Source organism: Oreochromis aureus, linkage group 11 (genome assembly GCF_013358895.1).
Source record: "Oreochromis aureus strain Israel breed Guangdong linkage group 11, ZZ_aureus, whole genome shotgun sequence".
NCBI lineage: Eukaryota > Metazoa > Chordata > Actinopteri > Cichliformes > Cichlidae > Oreochromis > Oreochromis aureus.
Window position 1 is genome coordinate 38,390,188 of NC_052952.1, and position 27,964 is coordinate 38,418,151.

Consider the following 27,964-nt stretch of genomic DNA (forward strand, 5'->3'; position numbering starts at 1 on the left):
TTCAGTCCGTGTACATCAAATTAGGTTAATGTTGAGCAGAGAAGTCAACTGCATTTCTATGTACTCTCACCAGCCACTTTATTAGGCACACCATATCCCTTTGTGCTTCATGGATCTGTGAGGGCGATTATGATCCATACTGACGGCTCTGCTGTAGTGACAGCTGAGGACTCATCAGTGTCATGTTCACCAAATCAAAGCAGGAATCATACACAGAAGATCTTTTTACCTTTATTAACTCTTGTTTTCAGCAGTGAGGGATGTAATTTCTCTCATCAGCAGATAAAACTGAGTAATTTTAGGTTTATTCAAATTCAGACATGGTTTATGATGTTTACTGGCTGTTTGATCAGCTTATACTGTTCTAACTCAATGATTACATTTATTTTTATCATGCTCATACACTAAGTGAAGTGTTTCTAAATGGCATCAGTCATTTCCTCCAGCAGCTGAGCCCCTGCAGAGCTCCGCCCTGCACCATCCACACCCCCATCCCCACCAGCAGGAGGACTTTTGCCCCCACAGACACCGACAGGAGGAGCAGGAGAGGAGGTGAAGCCCCGGCCAGAGAGAGGGGGGGCTGGGGGGGCAGGACATACAGAGTGGCCTGCTCTTTACCCAGTGGGTTGGAGGCGCTGCAGGTGTACTGTTGGCCTGGCTCCACGTCTCTCAGCTGGCTGACGGTGTGGTAGTGGCCGGTGGAGCCTTGAGCCAGCGGCCTGAGCAGAGAGCCCTCCAGCAGGTCGTCCGGGCCGAGCCACTGGACATCCGGCAGCGGGGAGCCCTGGACCCGACACAGCGCTCTGTACCCGGACTGCTCAGTGCCCTCCACCGACAGGCCCAGGATCTTTGGAGGAGCTGGAGGAGGAGGAAGAGGAGTCAGACTCTGTGGAAGCCTTCATGCATCTTAATCCTACTTCACAGCCACCGAGTTTAAAGGTTCTAGCTGCCAGCTAGCTGCTGTAATAGAAAATCCACCCTTAAAATCAGCTGACTGTGTTTCAAAAAGCTTCACTACACCAAGCTGCTGAAGAACAAGTGCTAGATGTTTCTGGGTCAGCTGTGGGCAGAGTGATTTGGACGGTACCTTCCACTCTCAGTCTGGTCCCCATCTTGTCCTCGAAGCTGATGTGTTCTCGTCCTTGAACCTCCACTCGGCAGTAGTAGCGTCCATTATCCTGCAGGATGGTGTTACTGATGCGCAACGACAGGTCGTGCTCCCTCGGGTTTCCCTCCAGTCGATAGCGCTGGTCCTGCTTCGGCCCTGGCTCACAGGTGGGGGCTCCGGACCGGCTGGTGCAGCGGTACAGGACAGTGGCTCCCTGGCCGTGGCCCAGACGCCACACAACTTGCAGGGAGGAATGCTGGGAGTGCTGCGGATGGCCAAAGGTGCACGGCAGCACCACCGGGTAGCCCTCGATGCCTCGTACCTCCGGCTGAACCTTCACGAACCAGCCGTCATCTGCAGAGCTGAGTGCTGATGGGAAAACAGTAGTTTTAGCTCTTAACTGTCTAAGAAGGTTCAAAAGTTAAAGTTACGGCTTCCATGTCTCGTTTTTTAGGCATTTGCCTCAGATTGGTAACAGTTCAAGTAAAAATCTGTTGTAAGTAGGAGAATGTTGCTGCTGTTGCTGGTCAGCCCCAGAAGAAGGTTAAACTTCATAGTTTACTGATGTCACCTGAGTGGTTAACTGCAGGGAGCAGATGTGATGCAGCCACCTGCCACTAGCTGGTGCTGGAGCTGCAGTGGACTGTCTGTGTTTGAATGTTGCAGTACTTGAGCTGTTGTATGTGAGCTGTGTCACACCTGAGTCATAGGCCGTTTATCAATGCCCAAGTACGCGAGTACGTACTCGCCGAGAACGCGAGCACGGACTTGTGGGCCGTTTCTCAATTCTCAAGTACGCGAGCACGGACTCGTGATTTGTACAGTCGGAACACCTGCGTACGTGATGATGTCACAGGTCCGGAGTTTTTACTGCCGTCCCCTCCTAATTTAACTGTGAGTAACATGTTATGAAGCTTAACTTTAATCACAGCCAAACCGGTTTACTCAGGAACAAATAAAACACTGAAATGAACCAAACATTAACATTTAGAAGTGATCTAAGTGACTTATATATCATTTTTAACCTCAGTAGTGAAACCTCTATTAATAAAAATAGTGTACATGTACATACGTGTACATACCTTAATAAAAACAAGCAGGTGAGATGTTAGAACGCTTTTATTTCTATTCTAGTGGACACTCAATACTATAGACAGCTGCTGGGGTTTCTTTAACCTCAGTAGTGAGAAGACCATGAGCGGGGGGCGATGTGCGGGAGTCCGCTGTTGAGTTTTGGACGAAATGCATTCTGGGATATATAGCTGTCCCAAGTCCACACCGATGCATGCTCGATAAACGGGCGGATCGAGAACACATCCGGGACTTTTTCGCGTTCTCGGCGTGATGCGTACTTCGAATTGGAACAGTACTTGGTCTCCGACTGATGACGTATCACGAGTACACGAGAACGCAAGTACGCACAAGTACGCATATTGATAAACGCCCATTATGTCCTGCACTGGTTTGAGCATGCTAACCTGCACAGAAAGAAGGCTGCAGGTGCTAGCATGGCTAACCGTACAGTAAGCTGTTCCTCTGTGACAAATGGGTCTCAAACTGTGGTCTGACCCTCTAAAGGGCCGCCCAAACGTCTTAAGGGTCCTGAAAGAATGGAAGAGAGGTCTCAAAGGTTTCTTTGCTATTTTTCTTGAAGGTGGCAAGAAAGTTGGCTAAATGTGTTGGTACCCCGGCCAGCAGGTGTCTCTGGTTTGGTTTCTCACTCCTAGCTGCACTAGCGGAAAAGCTTTGATGATTCAGTCTAAATGTTGTTTTCTTTACACTGACCGGAAAATTAGTCCTCACAAACAGATGTGAGGAGGATGTGCTACATCTTCAGGAGGATTACCATGGGATACTGCACAGGACCAACCTTCATGATGAGCAGTGCAGTTTTTGTCTTGGTCGTGGAAAGCCGCTCAGCATTTTGTCCTCTTGAGAATATTTCACTGTGTGTGACTTCGTCCAGACACTCTGCACGTGTAGTTTGGATTTGGAGAAGACCTTTGACCCTGTGTCCCCCTGGGGGCCCCGTCGGGTACGATGGGGTATCAGTGCTAAATGAGCTGTTAGTCCCTGAACTCTGTGATGCTGTTAGCAAAATGACTAACAGCACAATCATTCACGGTGATTCAGGTTTAAGGAAAAGCTGCAGGGAGCACAAGCTGTTGTTTCCAGACGGTGGGTGGGCGTGGTCATGACTCTGCACAGTCATAGGCCAGTGAGTTCTCAGTCACATGGTAGCCTCATCCAAAACCACACCCTGTTTTAGCCTCCTTTGTCACAATAATCTAACATCATTATTTTATTTAATAAGACCCGAAAACAACAACCGTCTGAAAGTCAGTTCACAGAGATCAGCTGAGTGTCCATTTCTCACAGACTTATAATCAGACTTCTTTTAGAACCGGACCAGTCGCCCCCTGGTGGTCATTACAAATAATTCAAGTTTGAGGCAGTGTGTGAAGCACTGATGTGATTCAGAGACACAACAGACACACAATCGGCAAATAAAGCACACTTATTATACATTTGGCTCATTTTTAAACTTTTCATCACTTTTCTAAAATTCTGCTGTTCTCTGAAAGAATCTGCGAGGACGCTTCTCTCTGTATTAAAGCACAGAAATGACATCACATCCTGACACATTAAGACGACGTGCAGGTGCGTAAATCAGCTCACCTCGTGTGACGGACAGCAGCAGAGTGCTGCAGAGCAGCCGGGCGTCCATGATCCGACCACCGAGCAGATAAGACAAAGAAACAGGACGTGTGTGTGTGTGTGTGTGTGTGTGTGTGTGAGTCAGTCCCTCCCAAAACGTCGCTCATGATTTTCCGTTTCTCTATTTATACCCTGTCAAGCTTCCATGTGATCTGAACTCTGTTGTGTTTGCGTGACTGAAACCGTGAAGAGGACCTCAGGTCTGAGCTGCAGAAGTAAAATCAGCTCAGCATGTTTGGATCAAAGTATTCACACCATTTACTCGTGTACAAGTACAATAGTGTAGAAATACTCCAAGAAATACACGAGTAACATGCCGAACATGCGCATGTCATCTGTGCACTCTGCAATCTCACAATGCCTGTCGCATTATTTTATGTTTTTTCTTTTCTTAGTAATATTTTAGATTAACTACTGCTTTATTTTTAATATTTTATATACTGTACTAGGATCCTGTGTAGTCGCTGTTTTGTCCTCAGGACTCTACATCCTGATTGTAAGTAAAGATAAAACAATTAATAGTAAAATATTACGGTTTGTCTGTATTTTAGATCCTATCGTTCATATTTAGTAATAAGAGAAGGTGCTGACAAGCAGACAGGTGAGGTCAAGTCGGCAGAAATCACGCAGGTTAAAAGCCTCGTTTGTTTGAAATTAAAGTCCTCAAATGTTGACTGATTACATTTCTGCCACCAGGGGGCAGTGCGCTACCTGTGCACGCCCTGCTGCGCTTTTCTCTTATATTATGGCTGTATCCCAATTCAGGGTCTGCAGCCATAAAGGCCGCATTTTAAGGCCGATTACGTCACAGCAGCGCGCCGAAGGCTGTCCCAATTCAAAGGCTGCTCGAAATGTGTCCTTCATTTCCCTGAATTTTAAGGCTGTGGCGATGTAGACTTCGTGGCCCAACATATCCCACAATTCATAGCGCGGCAGTCACTGTGGATAATTTTGCCGCAGACGGCAGAAGCGGAGCGGCCGAAGAGTAAACTGTTAAACGTAAGTACTGAATATTATATCACTTATTTATGTGCAAATGTTTAATAATGAGGAACATTAAAACATTACTGTTGGCCACATGTCGGCAAAGTTATGTGACATTAGTGATGTTTGTACTTTCAGCGGTAACTTGGTTTTAAAGCCTCTACTTCTAAATATATATATAGTTGACCTTAATCTTACAGAGAATGTGATGATTTTATGGATAATTAAAGTCAGTCATATATCCAGGGGCGGATCTAGAAGGGTGGCATGGGGTGGCAAGTGCCACCCTAAAATGATCCCTTGCCACCCCAAGTGCCACCCCAGTTTTGCATATGACAGTGTTGTTTATTAAAATAAGATAGCATTAACAGTTTGAGCGTAGTTACAGTCAACAGTGAATATAAATGCTAAAACTGAATATATTGGATAGTGTCCCCCCCTCCACCATTAACAAATGGTTCAGCCCATAGCTGACGGGCTTTTTTCTTGTTTTCAGTAGCGAGCGATGTTTATGATTGTGCCAGAGCACATTTTGAACAACACCATGGGAATTTCGGATTTTACACAGGTGGTTGGATGTTACACTCTGGAAATGGAAGGAAGGTGAGTGTTATTAACCCTCTGTGGTCCACGGACACGCTGCACCTCCAAATCACATGACTGATGTAAGCTGACACAGCAACAAGCTGCAGCCACGCTGAGTCTCTATTTCAGCCCACATTGAAAGTTCGGACTTCAAAGTTTTTAAATTTTAATTACAGGCCAGTAAATCCAGAGTTATGATAATATATATAAGCCACGCTTTTTTCTAAATACTGTCGTCACGTTTTTGTGTGTGTGTGTTTTAAGCGTTTTCTAAGGACAGCGCGAAAACAGTAAAGAAAGGAAAAAAAGCCACCTCTTTCCTATCAGTGGAAAAATGCACCATGTCGACCAACTTTTAAAAAAGTCAACACGTGAGATTTGGTTGTTTAGGAAGAGGGGAGAGTTTTGGGAGTGACGGTAACGGCAGCGAGACAGAGCGAGCGAGTGAGAGAGAGAGAGTTGTTAGATGTGGGAGATTTGTGACGTTTAGTGTGGAGTGTATACTTAGTGTGTTGTGTTGTCTTGTGTAGCTGTTCTGTTGTGTAGTCATTTTGTTTTGTTTGTCAGTGAGGGCACTAATGAATGTCACAAAGGCACATTTGCAATGTAAACACTGTCACTAAGTAGAAAACCAGCGGAGTGATACACCTGCTGTTGTCAGGCCTGCAGGTTAGTCCCTGTGCTGTTCTGTCTTTTGGTGGACAAACTTTTTTTTTACTGGCACACATCATTTGTGGGGCATCTTATTGCGAAACCTGATTGTTCTCTCACTTTAGTTTTAAATGGTTGTACAAAATGAAAAAAACGGCATTTTTAGATAAATAGTTGTATATGTTTACAAAATGTACATTTTATATTTGCATTTCAAGTTATAAAAATTTACTCAACATGTCTGTGGTTTTTTTTACAGTAAAAAATACTACTAGGATTTTAAGTTCTTTGTGTGATTTCAGATCAGTAATACTAATGCAGTATGTCAGTGAAAAAACAACTAAATTCAGTTGAGCTGAAAATAATGATACCAAACAAGGCAAGGAGGAAAACTAATATGAAATCATTTGAGGGTGAAATACAAACATAAACTCAAAATTAGTCAAAAATGTCCGGTTGTATTTCAGACCTCAGAGGGTTAATCCAACAAATCATGAAAAATTAGGTTTAAATTTTTGTTCATGACAGTGCAGATTTCTGACATTTTGTGTAATTTAAGCTGTAACAATGTGACTGTTTTCTAATAAACAGTGTGAAACTTAAGTTAGACTTGTGTTTGTAAATGAACCGCACCATGTTGTGTAGCTTTCTGGATTTTATACTTGTAAAAATACTGTACTGTATAGCCTGTATTAGGCTATACAGTACATAACATCAAAACTCACATGTTTTATGTAACTGAAGTGTGTAATTATGTGGGCTACAGACAATAATTAAGTTATAGACTATATTTATATGAAAAATGTGTATACTTACTGCATTTTAACCATATGTAACCACCTGCATATGTGTTTGAAAAAAAAAAGGGCTTTGATTTCTTTGCCACCCTAAGAAAATTTCTCTAGATCCGCCCCTGGATATATCCACAAACACAACAAGCTGAAAGTCAGTGATGCTGCTCGGTTTGCAGTCCTGAATATGACGGCACAAGCAGGATTCACTGCACTGTTAATGTTAGCTATGTTATATTGCTGCCTCTGTTCGGTGGTGTCGAGCCAAACGGACTTTAACGTGTGTTTGAACGAGCTGACGGTTCACTCGTTAAGCTGAAAGAAAGATGCTTTTATCACAGGAGTCACACATGTGTCCACTGGACCATCTGGGAACTCTTCTTGTTTAGCACTCGTAATAACACAAACACTAAATCCTCCTTCTCTTGTGCTGTTTTGTAGCAGTGTGTACACCTGAGACTGTCACCTGTCTGTCTGTCCTACACTCTCTCTCTGTTTCTTTCTCTCTGATTGTGGAATAAAAGTATGAACATGTATTTATAAGTTACACTTGTGTTTGAATCCTGCAGCTTATCACACATTTGATTTCCATGTGTGACGACTGCAAGTGTCCAGAGTGAGGACAGACTGAGGGACCCACTGCTGCACATCATCTGTGAGGCTTTGCACCCTGATGATCCACCAGGACAAACTCAGCAGTGTGTGAGGAAGAGGAGGAGGAAGAGCCAGCAGCAGCTGACAGATGGAGAGAATAGACAGACTGTTCCCTGTTTGTGAAGGACTGCTAGGAAAGTTTAACATAACTAATTGTCTGTCCTGAATCAGTCTTATTAGGTAATGTTCAAATAATGTTATCATCCCAGTGTTTTCAGTGTGGGAGAAAGTACTCAGGGCCTTCAAGTTACACACTATGAAAGGCAGCAACAAGTTTAATATTCAGAAACCTAAAGTATGTATCAGCAGCAGAATGGAGCTAAAAATAAATGTTTGTTTCAGTTCTATGAAGCTTTGAGTATTTTGGATTAGTAGCACTGCTGTGTTTGTTGCATCATATTGCTGTAATTGTTTATATGCTTTATATATTCTGAGCTAAGTTGATCTATAGTGTTACATCATATTCTATAAGGATGTTATGTGTTTGTAGACTTTCTGCCCAGTTTGACCCATTTAGCAGAAGTCAGCCTGTTTAAGGCTCTGATATCTATTCTGTATGACTTAAAGCAGTTATGACATGGTCTGATTTTCTCACCCAATAAAGGAATATTTCATATATCAGTCTGATCTTCATTCTATCAGAAACAGTTATCACAGCTCGTACATTTGCTTTTTACACATGTATGTAAGCATTGAGCCAAATTTAGTAATGCCAACATACCGAAGGAACAACATTTGTCTCATATAATACATCTGTATATACACTGTCAGAGATATTTGTCTTTGAGTGAAGATTTAAGGTGATAGGAAATATAAATAACTGCAACTTGAATCTTTACTGAAGCTCAGTATTTGACACAGAGTTCACTCACATGTGCTGTACCTGCACATGTGATGTGACAATAGAAGTGATTTGATTTGAGAGTTCAAACTCACTGCTGTAATAACTAATCATGATTAATATAATAACTATAATATTGGCCATATTATATTTACATTACCACAGTGAGATGACTTTAGTCTCATGAACAACATTAGCTAATTGTTATTTACTAACTAATCTTAAAATGACTGTTCAGTACAGATATGAAGGCCAACAATCATGTTTTACAGTCCTGTGGTCTCAGCCTCAGATACTTATTAAATCACACAAAGCTCGTGTAGAAACAAATGAACAAAATATGTTCTCCTTCATTTCTGTCAAACAAAGCTGTATGAAACGTTTCCAGCTGTTAGTATCATGGTTGCTAGGCAACCTGGGCAGCGCGACGGAGGCTAGACGGTCCCATTTCACAAGCCTCTCACTTCCGGCCTTAGCGGTGTTTGAGTACGCGGCCCTTGAGGATCGTTGAGGCTGCGTACTTTAAGGCTGCAGACCCTGAATTGGGATACAGCCAATGTTCCCGTTTCTCTGAGATGCTTTGCCTCACATCAGGAAGTTGTTGGAATTGAAAAAGTGCCCTTTAACACCTGCCCTGTTGACTCACAGCGCCAACTTGTGGTTCACCTTGGTATTACATAAAAGTGCATCCCAACCCTGGACATAAACTCACAGCGATGGTTTCTTCAAATTTCAAATCTATTGTCTTTAAAGTATATTTAACCACAAATTTCTGATAAGAACATTTAAAGTGAAGTTTTGCTCTGTGTTTATTCTCCTTTCGTGAGGAGCAGAATCATGCAAAGCTACCCTACTGCAGCCCCAGTGTCATGATCCTGGGCCATGTTGGCCCAGCATTCTTGGTTCTCGTGTATTTTTGTATTTCTTTATTTAGGCCATGGTTCCTGGGTTGCTCTGTTAAGTTGTTTCTTATTTGATTTCCCCTTGTGACTTTTACCCCCTGTGTGCCCCTCTGTGTATCTGTGAGCCCTCGTCTCCCCTCCTTGTGTTTTATTCCATGTTTTCCCCAGCCCGTTATGTCTGTGCTCTCCCCGTGCTCTCTCTCCTCCTGTCTGAACCTCTGTACTTCCTGTTTTACTTTGACAGTCTCCCGTCAGTGTTGCGTTTTCTCCTGCCTTTTCTTGTTATGATTATCAGTGTCACCTGTGTTCCTCGTGTGCTCCCACTTCCCTCGTTAACCCTCTGTGTATTTAGGTCTGCGTCTCCCTCAGTTCTGTGTCGCGTTCTCCCTCATGACTGTGTGCCCCTCCGTGTGTTTCCTCGTAAGTCAGTTACCTTAGTACTTCCCAGTTTAGTTTCATGTTGTTTTGTATCGCTATTATCTACTGTCAGCAATAAAGCTGTATTTTGAGTTCAGTCCTGTTTTCCTGTGAGTTTGCGTTTGGGTCCACTTCCTGCCTGCCACACAGCCGGTCCATGACACCCAGAGCTTGAAACGAGCAGAAGTCTAGAGTTTGAATATAAAATGAAAGTAATTTCCAGACTTGGACTGAGGTGAGTCAAAATTGATGCAGAAAATCTCATGAAGCTGCTGTTTGTGCAAACAACGATGGTTACAATAAGTACATTTATACTAACGAAATGTCTCTCTGCATACACGTAAATGTTCCTGTGCACATCAGCACGCATCATAACACAGACACAACAAACGAAATAACCTGATAAATGGAAACGTGACTCAGACTGATGCTGTTTTCTTTATATGAACTGAAACTGTTCATGTGCATTATGCTGTGTGAAGCTTTCACAGTGTTACTCCATGGTTGGAAACTAGAGATGGACCGATCCGATATTACGTATCGGTATCGGTCCGATACTGACCTAAATTACGGGATCTGATATTGGAGAGAAATAAATGTACTCCGATCCATTAAATATCAAAAAAGCACCTGACAAAACTTGCGACACGGCGTAACTCGGCTCATAACCGTAGCACGTCGGAGCAGTGTGCTCACGTGATAGAGCAGCTGTGTGTATTTGTAGCCTCGCTACCAAACCAGCATTTCATCTCCGAGGAAGTTATCCCAGAGAGAAGTAAAGCAAGTGTGTAAGTTCATCTCTGAATGTTTGTAAAGCGTTCCCATGTTAAGCTTAACAACCGATATATGGAGCGACTGCCTCTCTCTCTCTCTCTCCTGCTGCTACTTCAATCATGAAACTGATCAATGATCAGCTGATCGGCTTTTCTGTCGCGAGTCCGTCTCTCTTCTTTGTTTTTGGCCCACTTTGCGCCAGAAAGAGGAAACCAGCGGCTGAACAACAGCAGCACGTTTAAGCTTGATAAGCTGTTGTTAGAATGTATTTAATATTACTTTCTACACCAGGATCCTTTTTCACGTAGCTGACGGCTGGTAACTGTGCAGGGGCGGATCTAGCAAAGTGTAGCCAGGGGGCCGATAGGGCATGAACAGGGAAAAGGGGCACAAAGACATACTTTTCTTTCTTATTCTCATTTAAAATGTCTCGCTTTTAATAAATAATGATCTGAATCTTACACCCAAAGTTTTAATCTGATGTAAAATGTATAGAAGTCCATTACTGTATATAGTAACTGTTAAGTCTAATATATCCTAGTAAGCTATAGTACTTTTTCCTTTGGGAAGGTACCATCTGTGCAGTCTGCAATTCTGTTGAAGAAAGATGTTGAATCTATTTAATTATTCTTGAAAAATAATTTATTTCTGTGCATTTTTTTTCACCCTGCATCAAATTAAAGTTGATTACATCGATTAAGCATCATGAGGTGGAGGGTGGGGGGTGGTTCACTATTTTTTTTTGCTGGGAGTTTGCAACCCTATTAGTTAGGTTGCTTAATATTTCTGCTAAGTACTCTTTAAAATACCAGAATAGGGAGGATGGAGCAGGTTTAAGTTTATTAGATTGATCAGTGTTGCTGAACTATGAAATATTTTGGGCGCAGTGTATTTTTTACATACAGGTATAACAGAATAGCTTTAGTGTTGTTGTTTATTTAAACTTGAGTATGAACTTATACAAAATGCAGCAAGATATTAAAAAAAAAGTTTTATTGATTAAAAAACACAATATCGGATTCATATCGGTATCGGCAGATATTCAAATTTATGATATCGGTATCGGACATAAAAAAAGTGGTATCGTGCCATCTCTATTGGAAACACGCCTTTATTATAAAACAGTCCCTTTAAAAGAGCATTATTGTCCCAGTCTGACCCTCACATTTCCATGTTAACCTGGAAATAATGAAAATCTGTGTAGCTGTCGCATTGAAATGTAATTATTATGTGATTGCAATGTTCAAAATTTGGTGTTTAATCTGGATTCATGTTGTGTTGTCGCCACCTACTGGTGGACCTGAGTGTGGCGCTTTGTGGTGCGCATGCTTTGAGGTGATGTTCAATTAAGCGCACATGTCACCAGAGACTGAAGGCTCGAGACAGAAAGAGAAGGCTGGCTTGTGTAAAAGGTGAAAATATGGACGATATGGACGACAATTGCTCCTGAATGTTCAGTAGAAAGGCCCACACGGTATGTTGGTGCATTTACTTTTGTGTACGTTTTATCTGAGTTGTAATTTTCATTCTGCTGACATAATATCCGTGTTTTTCATTGATCGTTTCACCATAGTTTTTCACGGTGTTTGCTGGTGAAAAGAAGATTTAGTTATAATCTGGAGGATTCAGAAACATTCAAAGGTATTTTAAACTGCAGCCACTGCTCTCCTCAGTCCCACTATGGCTGGACTGAAGGTCTCAAAGGGAGCAGTGCACGGAGATCAGGATCACTCGGGTCCAAACACAGTGTGAGTACTCCATCAGCAGATCAACATGTCAAGCTAAATTCAATCTGTAACAACATATCAAATTTAAGTAAAAGTAAAAGGTGTAAAACCAGTTTGGATGTGGTCTCTGTTTCTTCTTTGTCCACTTAACAGGAAGCACTTATTTTAGAGGTGACACTTTTCTCAGAACTTCCTGTTTTACTCTCCGTGTGCGGTCAGTCTGAGGATGTGACCTGCTACATGCACCATAGCCCTCGTATCCCATCAGTGTTGGGGAGTAACGGAATACGTTACAAAATACATTTTGGGGCATGTATGTAATCTGTAGTGGAATACATTTTAAACCTTCCCAGCACTGTATCTTATTCACTTTAAACCAAATGTTTGCAGATGTGGGGCAGCATGGTATGGGGCCCACAGTGTGCCCATGCCTGGGTCACAGTGGGGTAACAAGTAATACCATAAAACAGACTCTCTCACACAGCTGCGTATCAAAAGTCAGACTCTACACAGGCAACTGTGCTATACATAAGTACCAGCCTCTAACGCTGTAGATCCACATATTCATCGCTCGGCCTGAACGCTATGTTACAGCGGCTGAATGCAGAGAGCTGTCTAAGAGCAGCTCAGGGACTAAACCTTGAGGTCTGCACCAGCCTGATGCTCAGTTACGTTTCTTAATGACTGTTTTAAAGGCCTGTGCTGCAGGTTTGGGAGGCACACACAAGCTTCAGTTCATGGTCGGCTTATCAGTGTTTTTGAAATGATGCCATGCTTTTATTTTTTAGTGTAATTAAAAGCGCCTCATATAGAGTACGGATAGTTAAAGTCCTTCTCTCAGCCTTATATTACATATGAGACTGTCATAAAACGTGTGCGTTTTCACCTTCTTACAGTCTCCCGTGTGGTGTTTCCTTATTATTACAGCGTAGCAGACACACAGATGTGGGTGACCTGTGGCGCTGTGTGGGCGGGGCGAGCCACATGTGTCTGAAGGTCTCCTCACAGAAAAGCCATCGAAGGGCCAAAGTGCTGTGAGTCTTGATCCTTCATTTATGACTAAAATAAATGTGGAAGGTGGAGGTGGGAAGAGACTGAGGACACGAGTAACAACAATAAAATCAAGAGAGAAATAAAACACATCAAATCAACAAAATTAATTTTATAATGGGAACAAAAATGAAGTCAAAACAGGAACCACAGACTAAAGTGACCCAAGCAGAACAGAAATAATCATCACAGTGAGACAGCACCCTGAACATCTGTCACATTTTCATCTAAACTGTGAAATAAACAGAAAGTTGGAGGATTTAGAAACCTTAAATATATTTCATATTGTTCATTATTTAAATGTCTGAAATCAGACTGAAGCAGGTTTGAGTCAGAGACCACCAGATCATCAGCACGCTGCAAAAAGCAGCTTCATCACAGATACAGGCTTTGATAAAGACCACAAGACTCCAGCCAGCAAACATCCTGATTCACAAACATGAAAACACAAAACAGGCAGTAAAATGTGTGAAACCCTGCAGTGGTGGCTCTGGGCTCTCTCACATACCTATTATTCTCATTAACTAACAGGAAATGATCATTTTAGAAATGACACATTTCACACTTCCTGAATTTGTTGTTTGACGGCTTCATTTCTTTGTCAGTCCGAGGATGTGGCTGCAGCATTTCTCTCTCATTCTGAGTGCGATCGTCTCAGGTAAGAACTTTGAATCTGGGTTCAAGCAGGATGGCATCAGAGAGGATTATAAGACTCAGAGTAGAGAGATCCTGACTTTAGATCTTGATAATCCTTTCAGTCATTCATTTAGAGACACAGGACAAGAGAATTTAAAGAGTGTGTGACAAAAGTGCCTGGCTTTGTATTTCTGTTACTGAAAGACACAGCGGTTGGTGGTGAACACCACAGCACTGAGGTTAGACAGGGGCAGGAAACACAAGAGCGCAAAGTTCACCACAGAGTGATGCAACCTGAACCGCACCACGCTCCACAACCAGCAGGAAAATCACTGAGACACTCCAGAGCTTTTTCAAATGAGGCCACAGATGGATAAACGCATCCTCCTTGGACCAGGAGCTCCTCTGAAGGAGGCTGGAGGATGTCCTGCAGGTCTTAAAGAACCTGCTGCTGGTGTCTTAGAGCATCTTCAGAGGTCTGGTAGAGTCCGAGTGTCGCTGGTTGGAGCTGTACAGTGAGTTCAAACATGAAACCTAACCATCCAGATGTGTTCTGTCAGGTTCTGTCTCAGCTGGATGGAAGCTGACCATCTCTCCAAGGGTCAGAGTCTCCAGAGGGGAAGATGCTGTCCTCGGCTGCTTCTTCACCCCCAGACAGGATTATTCAGGGATTATCAAGGTTACAAATGATCTTCTTATGGCCTCTGACAGTGGACTCATCTCTGTGCTTGTCCTGCTAGACCTCAGTGCTGCGTTTGATACTGTTGACCATAATATCCTATTAGAGCGATTAGAACATGCTGTAGGTATTACAGGTACTGCACTGCAGTGGTTTGTATCATATCTATCTAATAGACTCCAATTTGTACATGTAAATGGAGAGTCCTCTTCACACACTAAGGTCAATTATGGTGTTCCACAGGGTTCAGTGCTAGGACCAATTCTGTTTACATTATACATGCTTCCCTTAGGCAGCATCATTAGAAGACATAGCATAAATTTTCACTGCTATGCAGATGACACGCAGCTCTATCTATCCATGAAGCCAGGTAACACACACCAATTAGTTAAACTGCAGGAATGTCTTAAAGACATAAAGACCTGGATGGCCGCTAACTTTCTGCTTCTTAATTCAGATCAAACTGAGGTTATTGTACTCGGCCCTGAAAATCTTAGAAATATGGTATCTAAGCAGATTCTTACTCTGGATGGCATTACCTTGGCCTCCAGTAACACTGTGAGGAACCTTGAGTCATTTTTGACCAGGACATGTCCTTCAACGCACATATTAAACAAATATGTAAGACTGCTTTCTTCCATTTTGCGCAACATCTCTAAAATTAGAAATATCCTGTCTCAGAGTGACGCTGAAAAACTAGTTCATGCATTTATTACTTCCAGGCTGGACTACTGTAATTCTTTATTATCAGGATGTCCTAAAAACTCGCTGAAAAGCCTTCAGCTAATCCAAAATGCTGCAGCAAGAGTCCTGACAGGGACTAGAAAGAGAGCAGATTTCTCCTGTTTTGGCTTCCCTTCATTGGCTTCCTGTTAAATCCAGAATTGAATTCAAAATCCTGCTCCTCACATACAAGGTCTTAAATAATCAGGCCCCATCTTATCTTAATGACCTTGTAGTACCATATCACCCCATTAGAGCACTTCGCTCTTGCACTGCAGGCCTACTTGTTGTTCCTAGAGTATTTAAAAGTAGAATGGAGGCAGAGCCTTCAGTTTTCAGGCCCCTCTTCTGTGGAACCAGCTTCCAGTTTGGATTCAGGAGACAGACACTATCTCTACTTTCAAGATTAGGCTTCAAACTTTCCTTTTTGCTAAAGCATATAGTTAGGGCTGGACCGGGTGACCCTGAATCCTCCCTTAGTTATGCTGCAATAGACGTAGGCTGCCGGGGATTCCCATGATGCATTGAGTTTTTCCTTTCCAGTCACCTTTCTCACTCACTATGTGTTAATAGACCTCTCTGCATCGAATCATATCTGTTATTAATCTCTGTCTCTCTTCCACAGCATGTCTTTATCCTGTCTTCCTTCTCTCACCCCAACCAATCACAGCAGATGGCCCCGCCCCTCCCTGAGCCTGGTTCTGCCGGAGGTTTCTTCCTGTTAAAAGGGAGTTTTTCCTTCCCTATGTTGAAGGTAAGGTCGTCCCGAGTTCTGCTTTTACTGAATGTCATCAAAGTCGTAATGAGTCACATTCTTCTGTGTGCAAAGACTGTAAAGAAAGATAGCCACACAGCGACCTTGTGACCTTGCCGAGGTTTTAGTCACACTGGACTGTAAATTTTTCAGCGGTGACCTGTAGTCATTCATCCTGCAGGCTTTTCTGTGCAGCTGTTCAGAGACACATTCATGTCTGGTTTTCTGCTGCTGGAGAAGATCCAACATACAGAGATACAAGTTGTTCTGAAGATTGTTGTCAAAGCTGCATCTGAAGCCAGACTCACACTCATGGCTGGAAGTCATTAAACAGAGTGAATGAAGCAGAGAGCGTTTCATGCCAGGCTGGTTTAAGGTGTCACATGAAGGAAAATCATTTTTAATCAGATCACTTTTTCTGCTTCTTGTTCCCAGCTGAGCCTCACATCCTGAACCTCTCTGTGGTGGAGACGCCCTGTGGCTCAGACAGCGCCCCCTGGAGGCTGCAGTGTGAAGCTGAAGGCAACCCGCTGCCTAAGATTGTGTGGCTTAGGCAGCGGGTTGAGAAAGATGAGACCTCAAAGTCCAGCCCGTACCATGTGACCAGCTGTGTGTGTTACACCCTGAAAAGGGGCTGAAAAGGGGATAAGTCAATGACAACACTCAGACACGATGCTTCTCCTTCAGCAGCTTCATTGCGAATGATTTAGAAATATAAACATACATACAAAAGTATTAAACATCTTAATAACAATGTACAGTCTCTATTAGTTGTAAGAGAAAATATCTCACGACTGTTTTCTTTCCTTTCCTTTAAATTACAGATTAAATTGAATGTAAGAATTTACAAAAACAGCTTATGAATCAATAAACAAACTTAGATCATTAAACTTAAATGTACAGAAAATAAACAAAATATTCATATACAAATACTAATAGGCATTTGTCCCTTCACACAAAATAAACATGTTCTTTGCCCAGATCAAATGCAAAATGCACACAATGCTGTATGTTTCATACACAGTCTGGCACGATAATGCTTCATGCTAGCCACCAACAGAGCGCTTAGCTAGCTGCTTATCGCTTATCCTAACAACACAGTTAACACAAATCATCTAAATATTCCTAGTATCCTCTTGGTACATTTGGAAACACGGTCAGTACAGCTCAACATACATATTTATAAAGTTCAAAAGCAGAATCGCTCAATTATTACCTGAAAAGGGGATAAGTCAATGACAACACTCAGACACGATGCTTCTCCTTCAGCAGCTTCATTGCGAATGAGGCATCGTGGCCAGAGCTCCCCCTTCCGGCAACAGCAGACATAACGAATCAATCATGATCACTAAATCACATGGATTATTCCCCAGGCTCGACAAGTAGATCACAGATTGAATTTTACACAGGTTATAGTCACATTAAGGATTGTTATCCGGTTGAACATAGTCATGAACTCTTTTAACTGTTTTGTGTTACATTACATCTCTTTGATGGGACTTCTTTTACCCTTGTTTATACATTTACATATTTGAAACAAATTGAATAATAAATTGAGTAACTTTTAACCATTATGAACCTGAACTAATAATCAATCTATCACATGTGCCGTACCTGGAGGAGGAGGAGCTCACCTGCAGGGCGGAGAGTGCACTGACCCACACAGAGATGACGTATCCAACCAGAGAGCCTCAGTACCCAGTAAAAATCCAGTCAAATCCTGACTATATAAAATATCCCGGACCAACTCCAACTGAGTCACAAATTATTCAGGGTTTCATCGTTTTTTTAGCAGAACGCTCAAACAGAAACTGTGACATGCAAACTGGACGATGGACCGTCCATGGAGGGTGACTGAGGGGCTGCGCTAAGGCCCGGTGTGAGATACAGTAGGATTACTTTGAACTATGAATTATGCAAAGCTGCTCTGGCAGCTTTTTGTATTATTGTTACAATATTTTACCTTACAATAAAAAAAAAAACCTCATTTATATAGCGCCAAATCACGTCTGTTGTTGCGATTTGGTGCTACATAAAGCTGAATCAGCAGTAATTGGCAGGTTTCTCTTTAAATAATACCAACCTGACCTGATGTCTTCTGTTCTGCTCTCTGGTCATGATGTTTCTATCTGAAGTAGAAAATCATGATCAGCGAGTCTCAGACCGTCCAGCTGAACAAGAGCAGCAGACGGTTTACTCAGAGGTCACCGTGCCCAAACCCGCCTCCTGTGAGTTCTCCCTGAGAAACAAAGCTCCCTTTTAATAATGAGTTATTTTAATGTGTTTAATTAATAGTTTAATAGTTTAATTATTTATATAGCACATTTAATTACAACAGGAGCGTTGACCAAAGTGCTGTACAAGGATACAACATACCTAATAAAACAACTTAGAGTATTAAAAACAAACACCAAATATGAATTAACAAATAACTCTCATGCTGTATTAAAAGTACATAAAAATGTGTTTTAAGATAAGATTTAAAAAGACTGACAGTGGGAGCCTGTCTGGTGTGTAGGGGTAAATTATTCCACAGCTTAGGCGCTACGACACACCTCTATGAACCAGCCTCGACCTTGGTACAGCTAAAAGCAAAAGATCACTTGATCTAAGAGATCTAAAGGGGGGTATAAGTCTGCAAGAGGTCAGACAAATACCGGGGAGCCTGTCCATTCAGGGCTTTGTAATTACTTTATCAACAGTCTTCCTTTGGCTTTTGCACCTTTTCTTTTTTATGTTTATTATTTATCTTTATTATATGATTATATGTGTTTGTTTTGTCATGTTAGTCTGAGGGAACGTTTTACTAATATATTTATTTTTTTCAATCAAACGTTTACTTCAGTGAAAATATCGGTAACATACTAACAATGTTTCACTAAAACTGTATCCATTTTTTTACACTGCAGCATTTGCATGTCAGTAACATTTAGCAGTTGTTTTGGACCTGATATCAAATGTTCAGGCTGAAACTACACCACCATTTTCAGCATTTTATGAATTTTCTCAAACTCTACTCAGAATGGTCTGGAGAGAGAATAGTTCTGAAATGCCATCACATAAAACTCAGTCTTTGTTTTAAGAAAGAAAGAAACTTAAAAAGTTTAACGTTATCATCGATTTTGAATGCAAGAAGAAGAAATTCACATTTAGAAGAAAAAAATCCTCTCAAACTCAGTGTTGGATGATTCAGTTATTAACAATCACAAACTGACCATTTAAGACTGGGTGCTGCCCCTCAGCAGGCCTCCAGAAACTGGGCGATCAGAAGACAGGAAGGGTGGCATTAAAGAGATACAAGATGGAAGATATGAACGTTTTCCATTTTGGGCATGTTGGTTTTTGAAATCAGACATGAGTGAGGGGCGAGTTCCACAGAGAAACTAATTATCTGCATAATAATCCAGCATAATAATAGCTCAGTGCGTTGAGCGGGTGACTACGTACCATACAGCTGAGAGCAGCCAGCCCGGGTTCCAGTCTGGTCTGCGGCCCATTACTGCATGTTTTCCCCTTTCTCTGTCTGCCCACGCTTTCCTGTCCTTTACTCACCGTGTCTATCAAATAAAGCTGAAAGAGGCCAAAACAACTATTTAAATTTAAAATTTAAATTTAAAAATGAACTTAACATCTGACTCAGTATGAGTGACTGAGCCCATAAACTCATCAGAGTTAGTGAGGCACAGGGTCATTTTCCTGTAGTCTGCTTTAGGAATTTAAGTCTTTTTCCAACTACAGGTATCGCCCCCTGGTGGCAATTAGAAAGAATCCAACCAAAGCCCAGTATGGGATAAAGGAGGATTATTCTCAACTGTGAATCATGCAAAGCTGCTCTGGCAGTAATTAGCAGGTATCAGTGTCTATCCACACAGTTAATGCATCGAGCCTGACATCAAGCTAGAAAGCTGCCATAATGAATTAAATACGCCATTACATAATTAAATGCGGCAATAATTAATTAAAATCGGAAATAATTAATTACATAAATATTTACGACACGTAATTAATTAATTATTGACACATTTGTTACGACCCGGCTCATAGCCGCAACATAAAAGAAGATGAATACCAGATTGTGGGTGAGAAGAGGCTTTATCTTAAAATGGACAACCAGGTTGGCTAAAAAAAAAAATGGCTGGTGCCACTAAGGGAAACACAACAAAAGAGATGGACAAAATGGTGAACGGAGAACTAAACTATACTGGGAAAAACTAAACTACTGACCCTGAACAGAAACACAAACCTGAACACGAATAACAGCCAGCAGAAAACAGATGACGGTTCGGCAGCAGGGAAACACACAGACGAGACACGGTGGATACACAGACGGACCAGCCAGCACAAAGACAGAAGACGCGACTTAAATACACACAGAAACACAGGGAGATTACACACAGGTGGGGAACACAGCTGGGAATAATCAACAAGACGAGACAGAGGTAAAACTGAACACACTCACATGAGACGCAGACCTTCACAATAAAACAGGAAAACGAGAACAAATCCTTAAACATAACATAAAACAAAACACTGACAACATTAAATCATAACATTTCCCCCCACCCAAAAATCAAACATTTAACCCCAAATGAAAATGTTTGATTCATGACCTAGAGAGCCATGAATGCTGTAGTCCTGGAGGACCAGCGCACAAGGCACTGGCCGCTATTCTGCAGGCAGACGGAATGCTGAAGCGGTCCTCCGGACCCTCCAGCGAAGACGGACGAAGGCTGGACAGGCCCCTCGGACCCTCCAGCGGAGGCGAATGAAGGCTGGACAGGCCCCTTGGACCCCTCCAGCGGAGGCGAATGAAGGCTGGACAGGCCCCTTGGACCCTCCAGCGGAGGCGAATGAAGGCTGGACAGGCCCCTTGGACCCTCCAGCGGAGGCGAATGAAGGCTGAAGCGGTCCCTCGGACCCTCCAGCGGAGACGAATGAATGCTGGACAGGCCCCTTGGACCCTCCAGCGGAGACGAATGCTGAAGCGTCCCTCGGACCTCCAGCGAAGACAGACGAATGCTGAAGCGGTCCCTCGGACCCTCTAGCGAAGACGGACGAATGCTGAAGCAGTCCCTCGGACCCTCCAGCGGAGACGGACGAAGGCTGGACAGGCCCCTCGGACCCTCCAGCGAAGACTAATGTTGGCTGGACAGGCCCCTTGGACCCCTCCAGCGGAGACGAATGAAGGCTGGACAGGCCCCTTGGACCCTCCAGCGGAGACGGAAGGCTGAAGCGGTCCCTCGGACCCTCCAGCGAAGACGGACGAAGGCTGGACAGGCCCCTCGGACCCTCCAGCGGAGGCGAATGAAGGCTGGACAGGTCCCTTGGACCCTCCAGCAGAGGCGAATGAAGGCTGGACAGGCCCCTTGGACCCTCCAGCGGAGGCGAATGAAGGCTGGACAGGCCCCTTGGACCCTCCAGCGGAGGCGAATGAAGGCTGGACAGGCCCCTTGGACCCTCCAGCGGAGGCGAATGAAGGCTGGACAGGCCCCTTGGACCCTCCAGCGGAGGCGAATGAAGGCTGGACAGGCCCCTCGGACCCTCCAGCGGAGACGAATGAATGCTGGACAGGCCCCTCGGACCCTCCAGCGGAGACGAATGCTGAAGCGGTCCCTCGGACCCTCCAGCGAAGACAGACGAATGCTGAAGCGGTCCCTCGGACCCTCTAGCGAAGACGGATGAATGCTGAAGCAGTCCCTCGGACCCTCCAGCGGAGACGGACGAAGGCTGGACAGGCCCCTCGGACCCTCCAGCGAAGACGAATGAAGGCTGGACAGGCCCCTTGGACCCTCCAGCGGAGACGGAAGGCTGAAGCGGTCCCTCGGACCCTCCAGCGAAGACCGAAGGCTGGACAGGCCCCGCGGACCCTCCAGCGAAGACGAATGTTGGCTGGACAGGCCCCTTGGACCCCTCCAGCGGAGACGAATGAAGGCTGGACAGGCCCCTTGGACCCCTCCAGCGGAGACGAATGAAGGCTGGACAGGCCCCTTGGACCCTCCAGCTGAAACAGAATGCTGAAGCGGTCCTCCGGACCCTCCAGCGAAGACGAATGATGGCTGGACAGGCCCCTTGGACCCTCCAGCGGAGACAAATGAATGCTGAAGCGGCCCCTTGGACCCTCTAGCGACGACAGAGTGCTGAAGCGGTCCCTTGGACCCTCCAGCGAAGACAGACGGATCCCGGACGAGCCACCAATTCTGTTACGACCCGGCTCATAGCCGCAACATAAAAGAAGATGAATACCGGATTGTGGGTGAGAAGAGGCTTTATCTTAAAATGGACAACCAGGTTGGCTAAAAAAAATGGCTGGTGCCACTAAGGGAAACACAACAAAAGAGATGGACAAAATGGTGAACGGAGAACTAAACTATACTGGGAAAAACTAAACTACTGACCCTGAACAGAAACACAAACCTGAACACGAATAACAGCCAGCAGAAAACAGATGACGGTTCGGCAGCAGGGAAACACACAGACAAGACACGGTGGATACACAGACGGACCAGCCAGCACAAAGACAGAAGACGCGACTTAAATACACACAGAAACACAGGGAGATTACACACAGGTGGGGAACACAGCTGGGAATAATCAACAAGACGAGACAGAGGTAAAACTGAACACACTCACATGAGACGCAGACCTTCACAATAAAACAGGAAAACGAGAACAAATCCTTAAACATAACATAAAACAAAACACTGACAACATTAAATCATAACACATTTAATTAACTAATGACACATTTAATTAATAATTGACATATTCAATTAATTAATAACACATTCAAATAATTGAGTTTAATTAATTATTTAATGATTTATTAATTTAATTCATTTTGGCACTTTTGTCCCCTTCATCTCTCTCCTTGAAATAATTTTATCTGTCAGCCTCACCCATGAAATTAAGTGGGCGGGGTTAACGCTGCCCATGCAGCTTCTCCAACATTTGATTGGTTGCCCTGCAAAGTAAGTCAAGACAGGTCGATCCTAGATAATCGATTGCTTGTGTGGACTTGGGGCAGCCAGGTATCCCAGAATGCATTTCAAATCACAGGCAGCAATGGTGGTGGTGTAAAGTTTTAAAATACCCCGTTTTTTGGTCACCAACTACACTTTTAACAGTGTTTTAGCCGCGAATGTCGCCTCGTAATCTTCATGTCTGGTCAGGTTGTCAACATAGAACATGTTTGCAAAAGTGCTCAGATGTTTTCAGAGATGTCACTCGCTCTGCTAACAGTCAGCTGACAGAGTGTACCGAGTGTTACCTGGTGATAGTCACAGTTTAACTGGGCAGCCGGTGCTCGATATAACGCAATGTCGGCGCATTTTTCTGCACAAGATAGTAAATATAGTTTTTTTCCTGAGCGCAGAGCTGCTGGAGCTTGTTTCCCTACACAGCACTTTATAGGCGAACCAGCTTTATCAGCGGCTGATGTCCAATCACCGGCACACAGCTTTGAAACCTCACCTGAGTTTTAGCTCTCAGTGGTTAAACACTGGACTTAATTCACTCAGGTTTTGTCTGTCGGGTCACGTTTACTTCGCTGTTTTATTTACAACTGAGAAAATCGGTTTGGCTGACGTTAAAGTTACGTTTCATAACTGCATAGTTTTACTGAAGTTTAATGGTTCACTGTGTTAGACTGAACCATTCGCTTTTCTTTATCTGGTGTGTTTTGGATTTAACGGTGAATTTTGAGATTAAACTGACTTTTAAAATGTTTTTATACAAGGAGGAAAGAGAAGGCGCATTTCCACCGAGAGGAGCAGAGTTTGCAACAGCGTGTTCATCATGAAGACTGCAACCTGGACAGAAATATTACATCATCTGTTTTTTAATAATTATTCAACTGTATTCTAAGCACCAGCTGTCTGTTAGAATTTTTAGAGTTTACTTAACTAAAACTAAATGAGGTTAACATATAATTTGTGTGGGTTTTTTTGTTTTGTTTTTTGCTTTTTCGGTCATGTTATGTTTGTTACAAACTATGAAACACATCGTGCAGACTGGATGTTAGGAGAAAACTAATACTGCTCATGGATGAGACTAAAGGCAGGAAGGTATCCTTTAAAACTAAACATGTTAGTAGGACCTCCCTATTTATATCATAGTTTATGATACAGCACGTGTATTTCAGTAATAGCCTGCTTATCTCAGTGCAGTGGTGAACAGTCACACAGCTCCGTGGGCGTTATCTGTGATACTCCTTAACTATAATTTATCCAAGTTAACTTCAGTTAACCATTCAAACAGTTCTTTTGCAATGACAAACATAAACAGCTGTGCCAGCTGTTTAAATTACAGCTGCTTATGCAGTAACCATGGTAACCACGGACTCTGAGCGGCTGGATCGACGGAGGTCAGACAACAATTTTACATATATGATCTTAAAACAGGACACAGCCACTATACGTGCTGGCCTCATATCAAATGTGAACGCAGACTGGGTCTATGTTTGACGCTTTATATCTAATCTTCCTCTCAAACATTTAAACAGCAGCGAGTCTGCAGCTGAGGGAACACAAACTCAAACTGTCGGAACAGGTTCGATCATTTCTTGCGAGTATTAATTTGGTGATTTATTAAATGTATAACTGTTATTCTAATCTGCCGCTGAGTCTGTTACGCTGATGAAAATGCAGATAACACAGATCACGAACACCTGTTCAACCAATCACTTTCATTCCACTTTGATCTGTGACAAACTGACGGTTCGTCTCTGTTACAGTGTTGCGTTAGCCTGCTATATTTTTGTTCTTTATGCTGTAGATTTTCACGTCTCTGGAATAGTTGGCAGTAATAAGGATGCTTTTCTGTAAAATCATATTGATATGACCCGTGACATATTCGTAGATGACCGTTAGATTAGTCAGCTGGGAAACTGGGTTAACTCAGAGAGCTGAAGATATCGTGGAGATGCTGACCTCGCTCCGTGGTGTACAGGGCCGTTTACCCTCATGATTAATATTCACAATTAAAATATTGTGAATATTAAAATGTTTCATAGTGTCAAACAACCTTTGTACAGTTAAAGCCAGCAGTTACTACATGACGGCAACACCAACGTTTTCTCTTTTATACGTTTATACACAGGTCACGCTGATTACTGAACAAAAACCCAAAGATCAGCTGTTAATCGAATTTATTTGCTCTCTCTCCTCCTTAAACATGTTTTTAATGTTAGTTATAATTCAGAATTGGCGACTGAAACACGTAGGACACATACGAACATCAGGAAATAAAACCCCGATTGTCATGATCCTGGGTCCTTTTGATCCTTTTGACCCAGCGTTTTGTGTTTTCTATTACTGTAATTTTGGTTCTGTTCTTCCTCGGTTAGTGTTCATTCTTTTCTACCAGTGTATCCCTGTGTTTAGTCTGCGTTTTGAGTCTGTGTCATTACGTGCATGTGTTTCCTGTTTTACTTTAAAAGTCTCTGTCTTATCTCAGTGTGTTCAGTTTACTTTTCCCCTGTCTCGTCAGGTCTGATTACTCCCAGCTGTGCCCTCCTTTTGTGTCTCGTTCCCTCGTTATCCTTCTGTGTATTTAAACCTCGTGTCTGCCTCTGTTAGTTGCTGGTTCGTCTGTGTTGCTCCCCTCCGTGTTCTCGTGTTTTCTCCCTGCATCTCCGTTTCTCGACCCAAGGTTTCAGGTTTGTTTGTTAGCTCTTCCCAGTTTAGGTTTTTCAGTTCTTGTTCACCTGCCTTTATTGTTTGTACCCACGCGTGTAAATAAAGACTCACCTGCACCAGAGCTGCCGCCTTTTGGGTCCTCTCTATAATCTCCACACACCTGCCACACCGGGCGTGACAGCACGAACCAGCCAACACGGACCCAGCAGCTTGCGACCCTTCGGAGGAGCTAAGGGATGACATCATTTTCTCTGTTGAGAACCTTCTCAGCCTGTGGTTGGAACATCCCCCGGAGGAGCTTCGTCGCGCTTTGGAAACACGCCTACAGCGGCTCTTCTCTGGTCTTCCATGGCTGTTTGGCTCGCTCTCTCCGACCATTCAGGCCTTCCTTCAGCGCACACCTCACCTGCTCTTTGCCACTCCTGCCTCGCTGCCCGACTCGCCGGATGTGATCTTGCCTGGCCCGTCGGAGCCGTCGGCGGGGAGGAAATGTCGATCGCGCCGCCGGTGCGCCACCCCACTGCCGGACATCCGGACTTTTAATTCGCCGGTTGTGGTGAGTGAGGGCTCCTTTTCGGACTGTGTGACTGTTCATTCTGGGGCTGTCTTCTGTGCGGCAGATGATTATGAGAACAGCTCATCGCCTGCTCAGCAGCCGCTCTCAGCTCAGTTTCCTGGTGTCACTCCACCGCTGCTTTCAGAAGCCAGGCCCTGCAGGAGGAGTAAGCAGCGGCGAAAGAAGGATTATGTGGTGGAAGACACTGGGCTTACTCCGCTGCAATCCTTTGCTTTGTTCTTGGGACTTCCACGTTCAGAGCTACACAAACTCCCCACCTCCTCGTCCCAGCCTCGCTCCGCCACTCCTCCCCAGCCTCCAGTAGCTGCCCAGCCTCCAGTAGCTCAGTTAGCTGCCCCTCAGCAGTCTCCAGTGCTCCCCGCTTCACCCTCAGTGCAGTCTCCAGTGCTCCCCGCGTCACCCTCAGTGCAGTCTCCAGTGCTCCCCGCGTCACCCTCAGTGCAGTCTCCAGTGCTCCCCGCGTCACCCTCAGTGCAGTCTCCAGTGCTCCCCGCGTCACCCTCAGTGCACCCTCAGTGCAGTCTCCAGTGCTCCCCGGGCCGCCTGTAGCTCAGGCCCCAGTGCCGCCTGTAGCTCAGGCCCCAGTGCCGCCTGTAGCTCAGGCCCCAGTGCCGCCTGTAGCTCAGGCCCCAGTGCCGCCTGTAGCTCAGGCCCCAGTGCCGCCTGTAGCTCAGGCCCCAGTGCCGCCTGTAGCTCAGGCTCCAGTGTCCCCCGTAGCTCCAGTCTCACACACTCGCTTTATGCAGGGAGAAAGTCTAAGTTCCACCCAGGGAGATTCTTGTGCTTTGGCTGCTTCAGGCGAAGTAATGCACTCCAGGGCCTCCCCAGAAGCTAGGTTTCACCCCCCAGCTATTACTGGACCCCTGAAGATTAAGCAGCCCTCAGAGAACTCCTCCGTGTTAGTGTTGCCTGGGCAAAGCCAGTGCTCCGTGCAGTGCCAGCTGCCTTTATGTCGGCTAGTGGACTCTTTGCCTCGTGTCGCCGCTGGAGGGTCCGAAGGACCGCTCCGGCCTTTGCTTCCTGTCGTCGCTGGAGGGTCCAAGGGGCCCGTCCGGCCTTTGCTTCCTGTCGTCGCTGGAGGGTCCAAGGGGCCCGTCCGGCCTTTGCTTCCTGTCGTCGCTGGAGGGTCCAAGGGGCCCGTCCGGCCTTTGCTTCCTGTCGTCGCTGGAGGGTCCAAGGGGCCCGTCCGGCCTTTGCTTCCTGTCGTCGCTGGAGGGTCCAAGGGGCCCGTCCGGCCTTTGCTTCCTGTCGTCGCTGGAGGATCCAAGGGATCCGTCCAGCCTGCAGCACCTCCGTCTCCAGCTTCCACGCCGCCGCCTGCAGCGCCTCCGTCTCCGGCTTCCATGCCGCCGCCAGCTGCAGCCTCACCATCCACGCCAGCTGCAGCCTCACCGTCTACGTCGCCGCCTGCAGCGCCTCTGTCTCCGGCTTCCACGCCGCCGCCAGCTGCAGCCTCACCATCCACGCCAGCTGCAGCCTCACCGTTTACGTCGCCGCCTGCAGCGTCTCCGGCTTCCACGCCGCCGCCTGCAGCGCCACTGCCTCCGGCTTCCACGCCGCCGCCTGCAGCGCCACTGCCTCCGGCTTCCACGCCGCCGCCAGCTGCAGCCTCACCATCCACGCCGCCTGCAGCGCCTCCGTCTCCGGCTTCCACGCCAGCTGCAGCCTCTTCGTCCACGCCAGCTGCAGCCTCTTCGTCCACGCCAGCTGCAGCCTCTTCGTCCACGCCAGCTGCAGCCTCTTCGTCCACGCCAGCTG

The 27,964-nt window shown here is 44.8% G+C and overlaps 1 protein-coding gene across 1 annotated transcript; it reads right to left on the reverse strand.

The window, feature by feature from the left end:
• Positions 1-433: 433 nt before the first annotated feature.
• Positions 434-3,881, reverse strand: si:dkey-11p23.7 (V-set and Ig domain-containing protein). The gene is made up of 3 exons (XM_039619910.1): positions 3,788-3,881; positions 1,088-1,477; positions 434-858 (listed from the first exon to the last, which is right to left on the reverse strand). The coding sequence occupies exons 1-3, from the start codon at positions 3,834-3,836 to the stop codon at positions 434-436; spliced, it is 864 nt and encodes a 287-aa protein (XP_039475844.1). The 5' UTR covers positions 3,837-3,881.
• Positions 3,882-27,964: the final 24,083 nt, after the last annotated feature.

What these genes read in the sequence shown, in the direction of transcription:
- si:dkey-11p23.7 (XM_039619910.1), bottom strand. Translation starts at nt 3,836, where the DNA reads ATGGACGCCCGGCTGCTCTGCAGCACTCTGCTGCTGTCCGTCACACGA. An exon ending in GCTGCTGTCCGTCACACGAG is followed by an intron (nt 1,478 to 3,787) that starts GTGAGCTGATTT and finishes TTTTCCCATCAG; the next exon opens with CACTCAGCTCTGCAGATGAC. An exon ending in GACCAGACTGAGAGTGGAAG is followed by an intron (nt 859 to 1,087) that starts GTACCGTCCAAA and finishes CTCCTCCTCCAG; the next exon opens with CTCCTCCAAAGATCCTGGGC.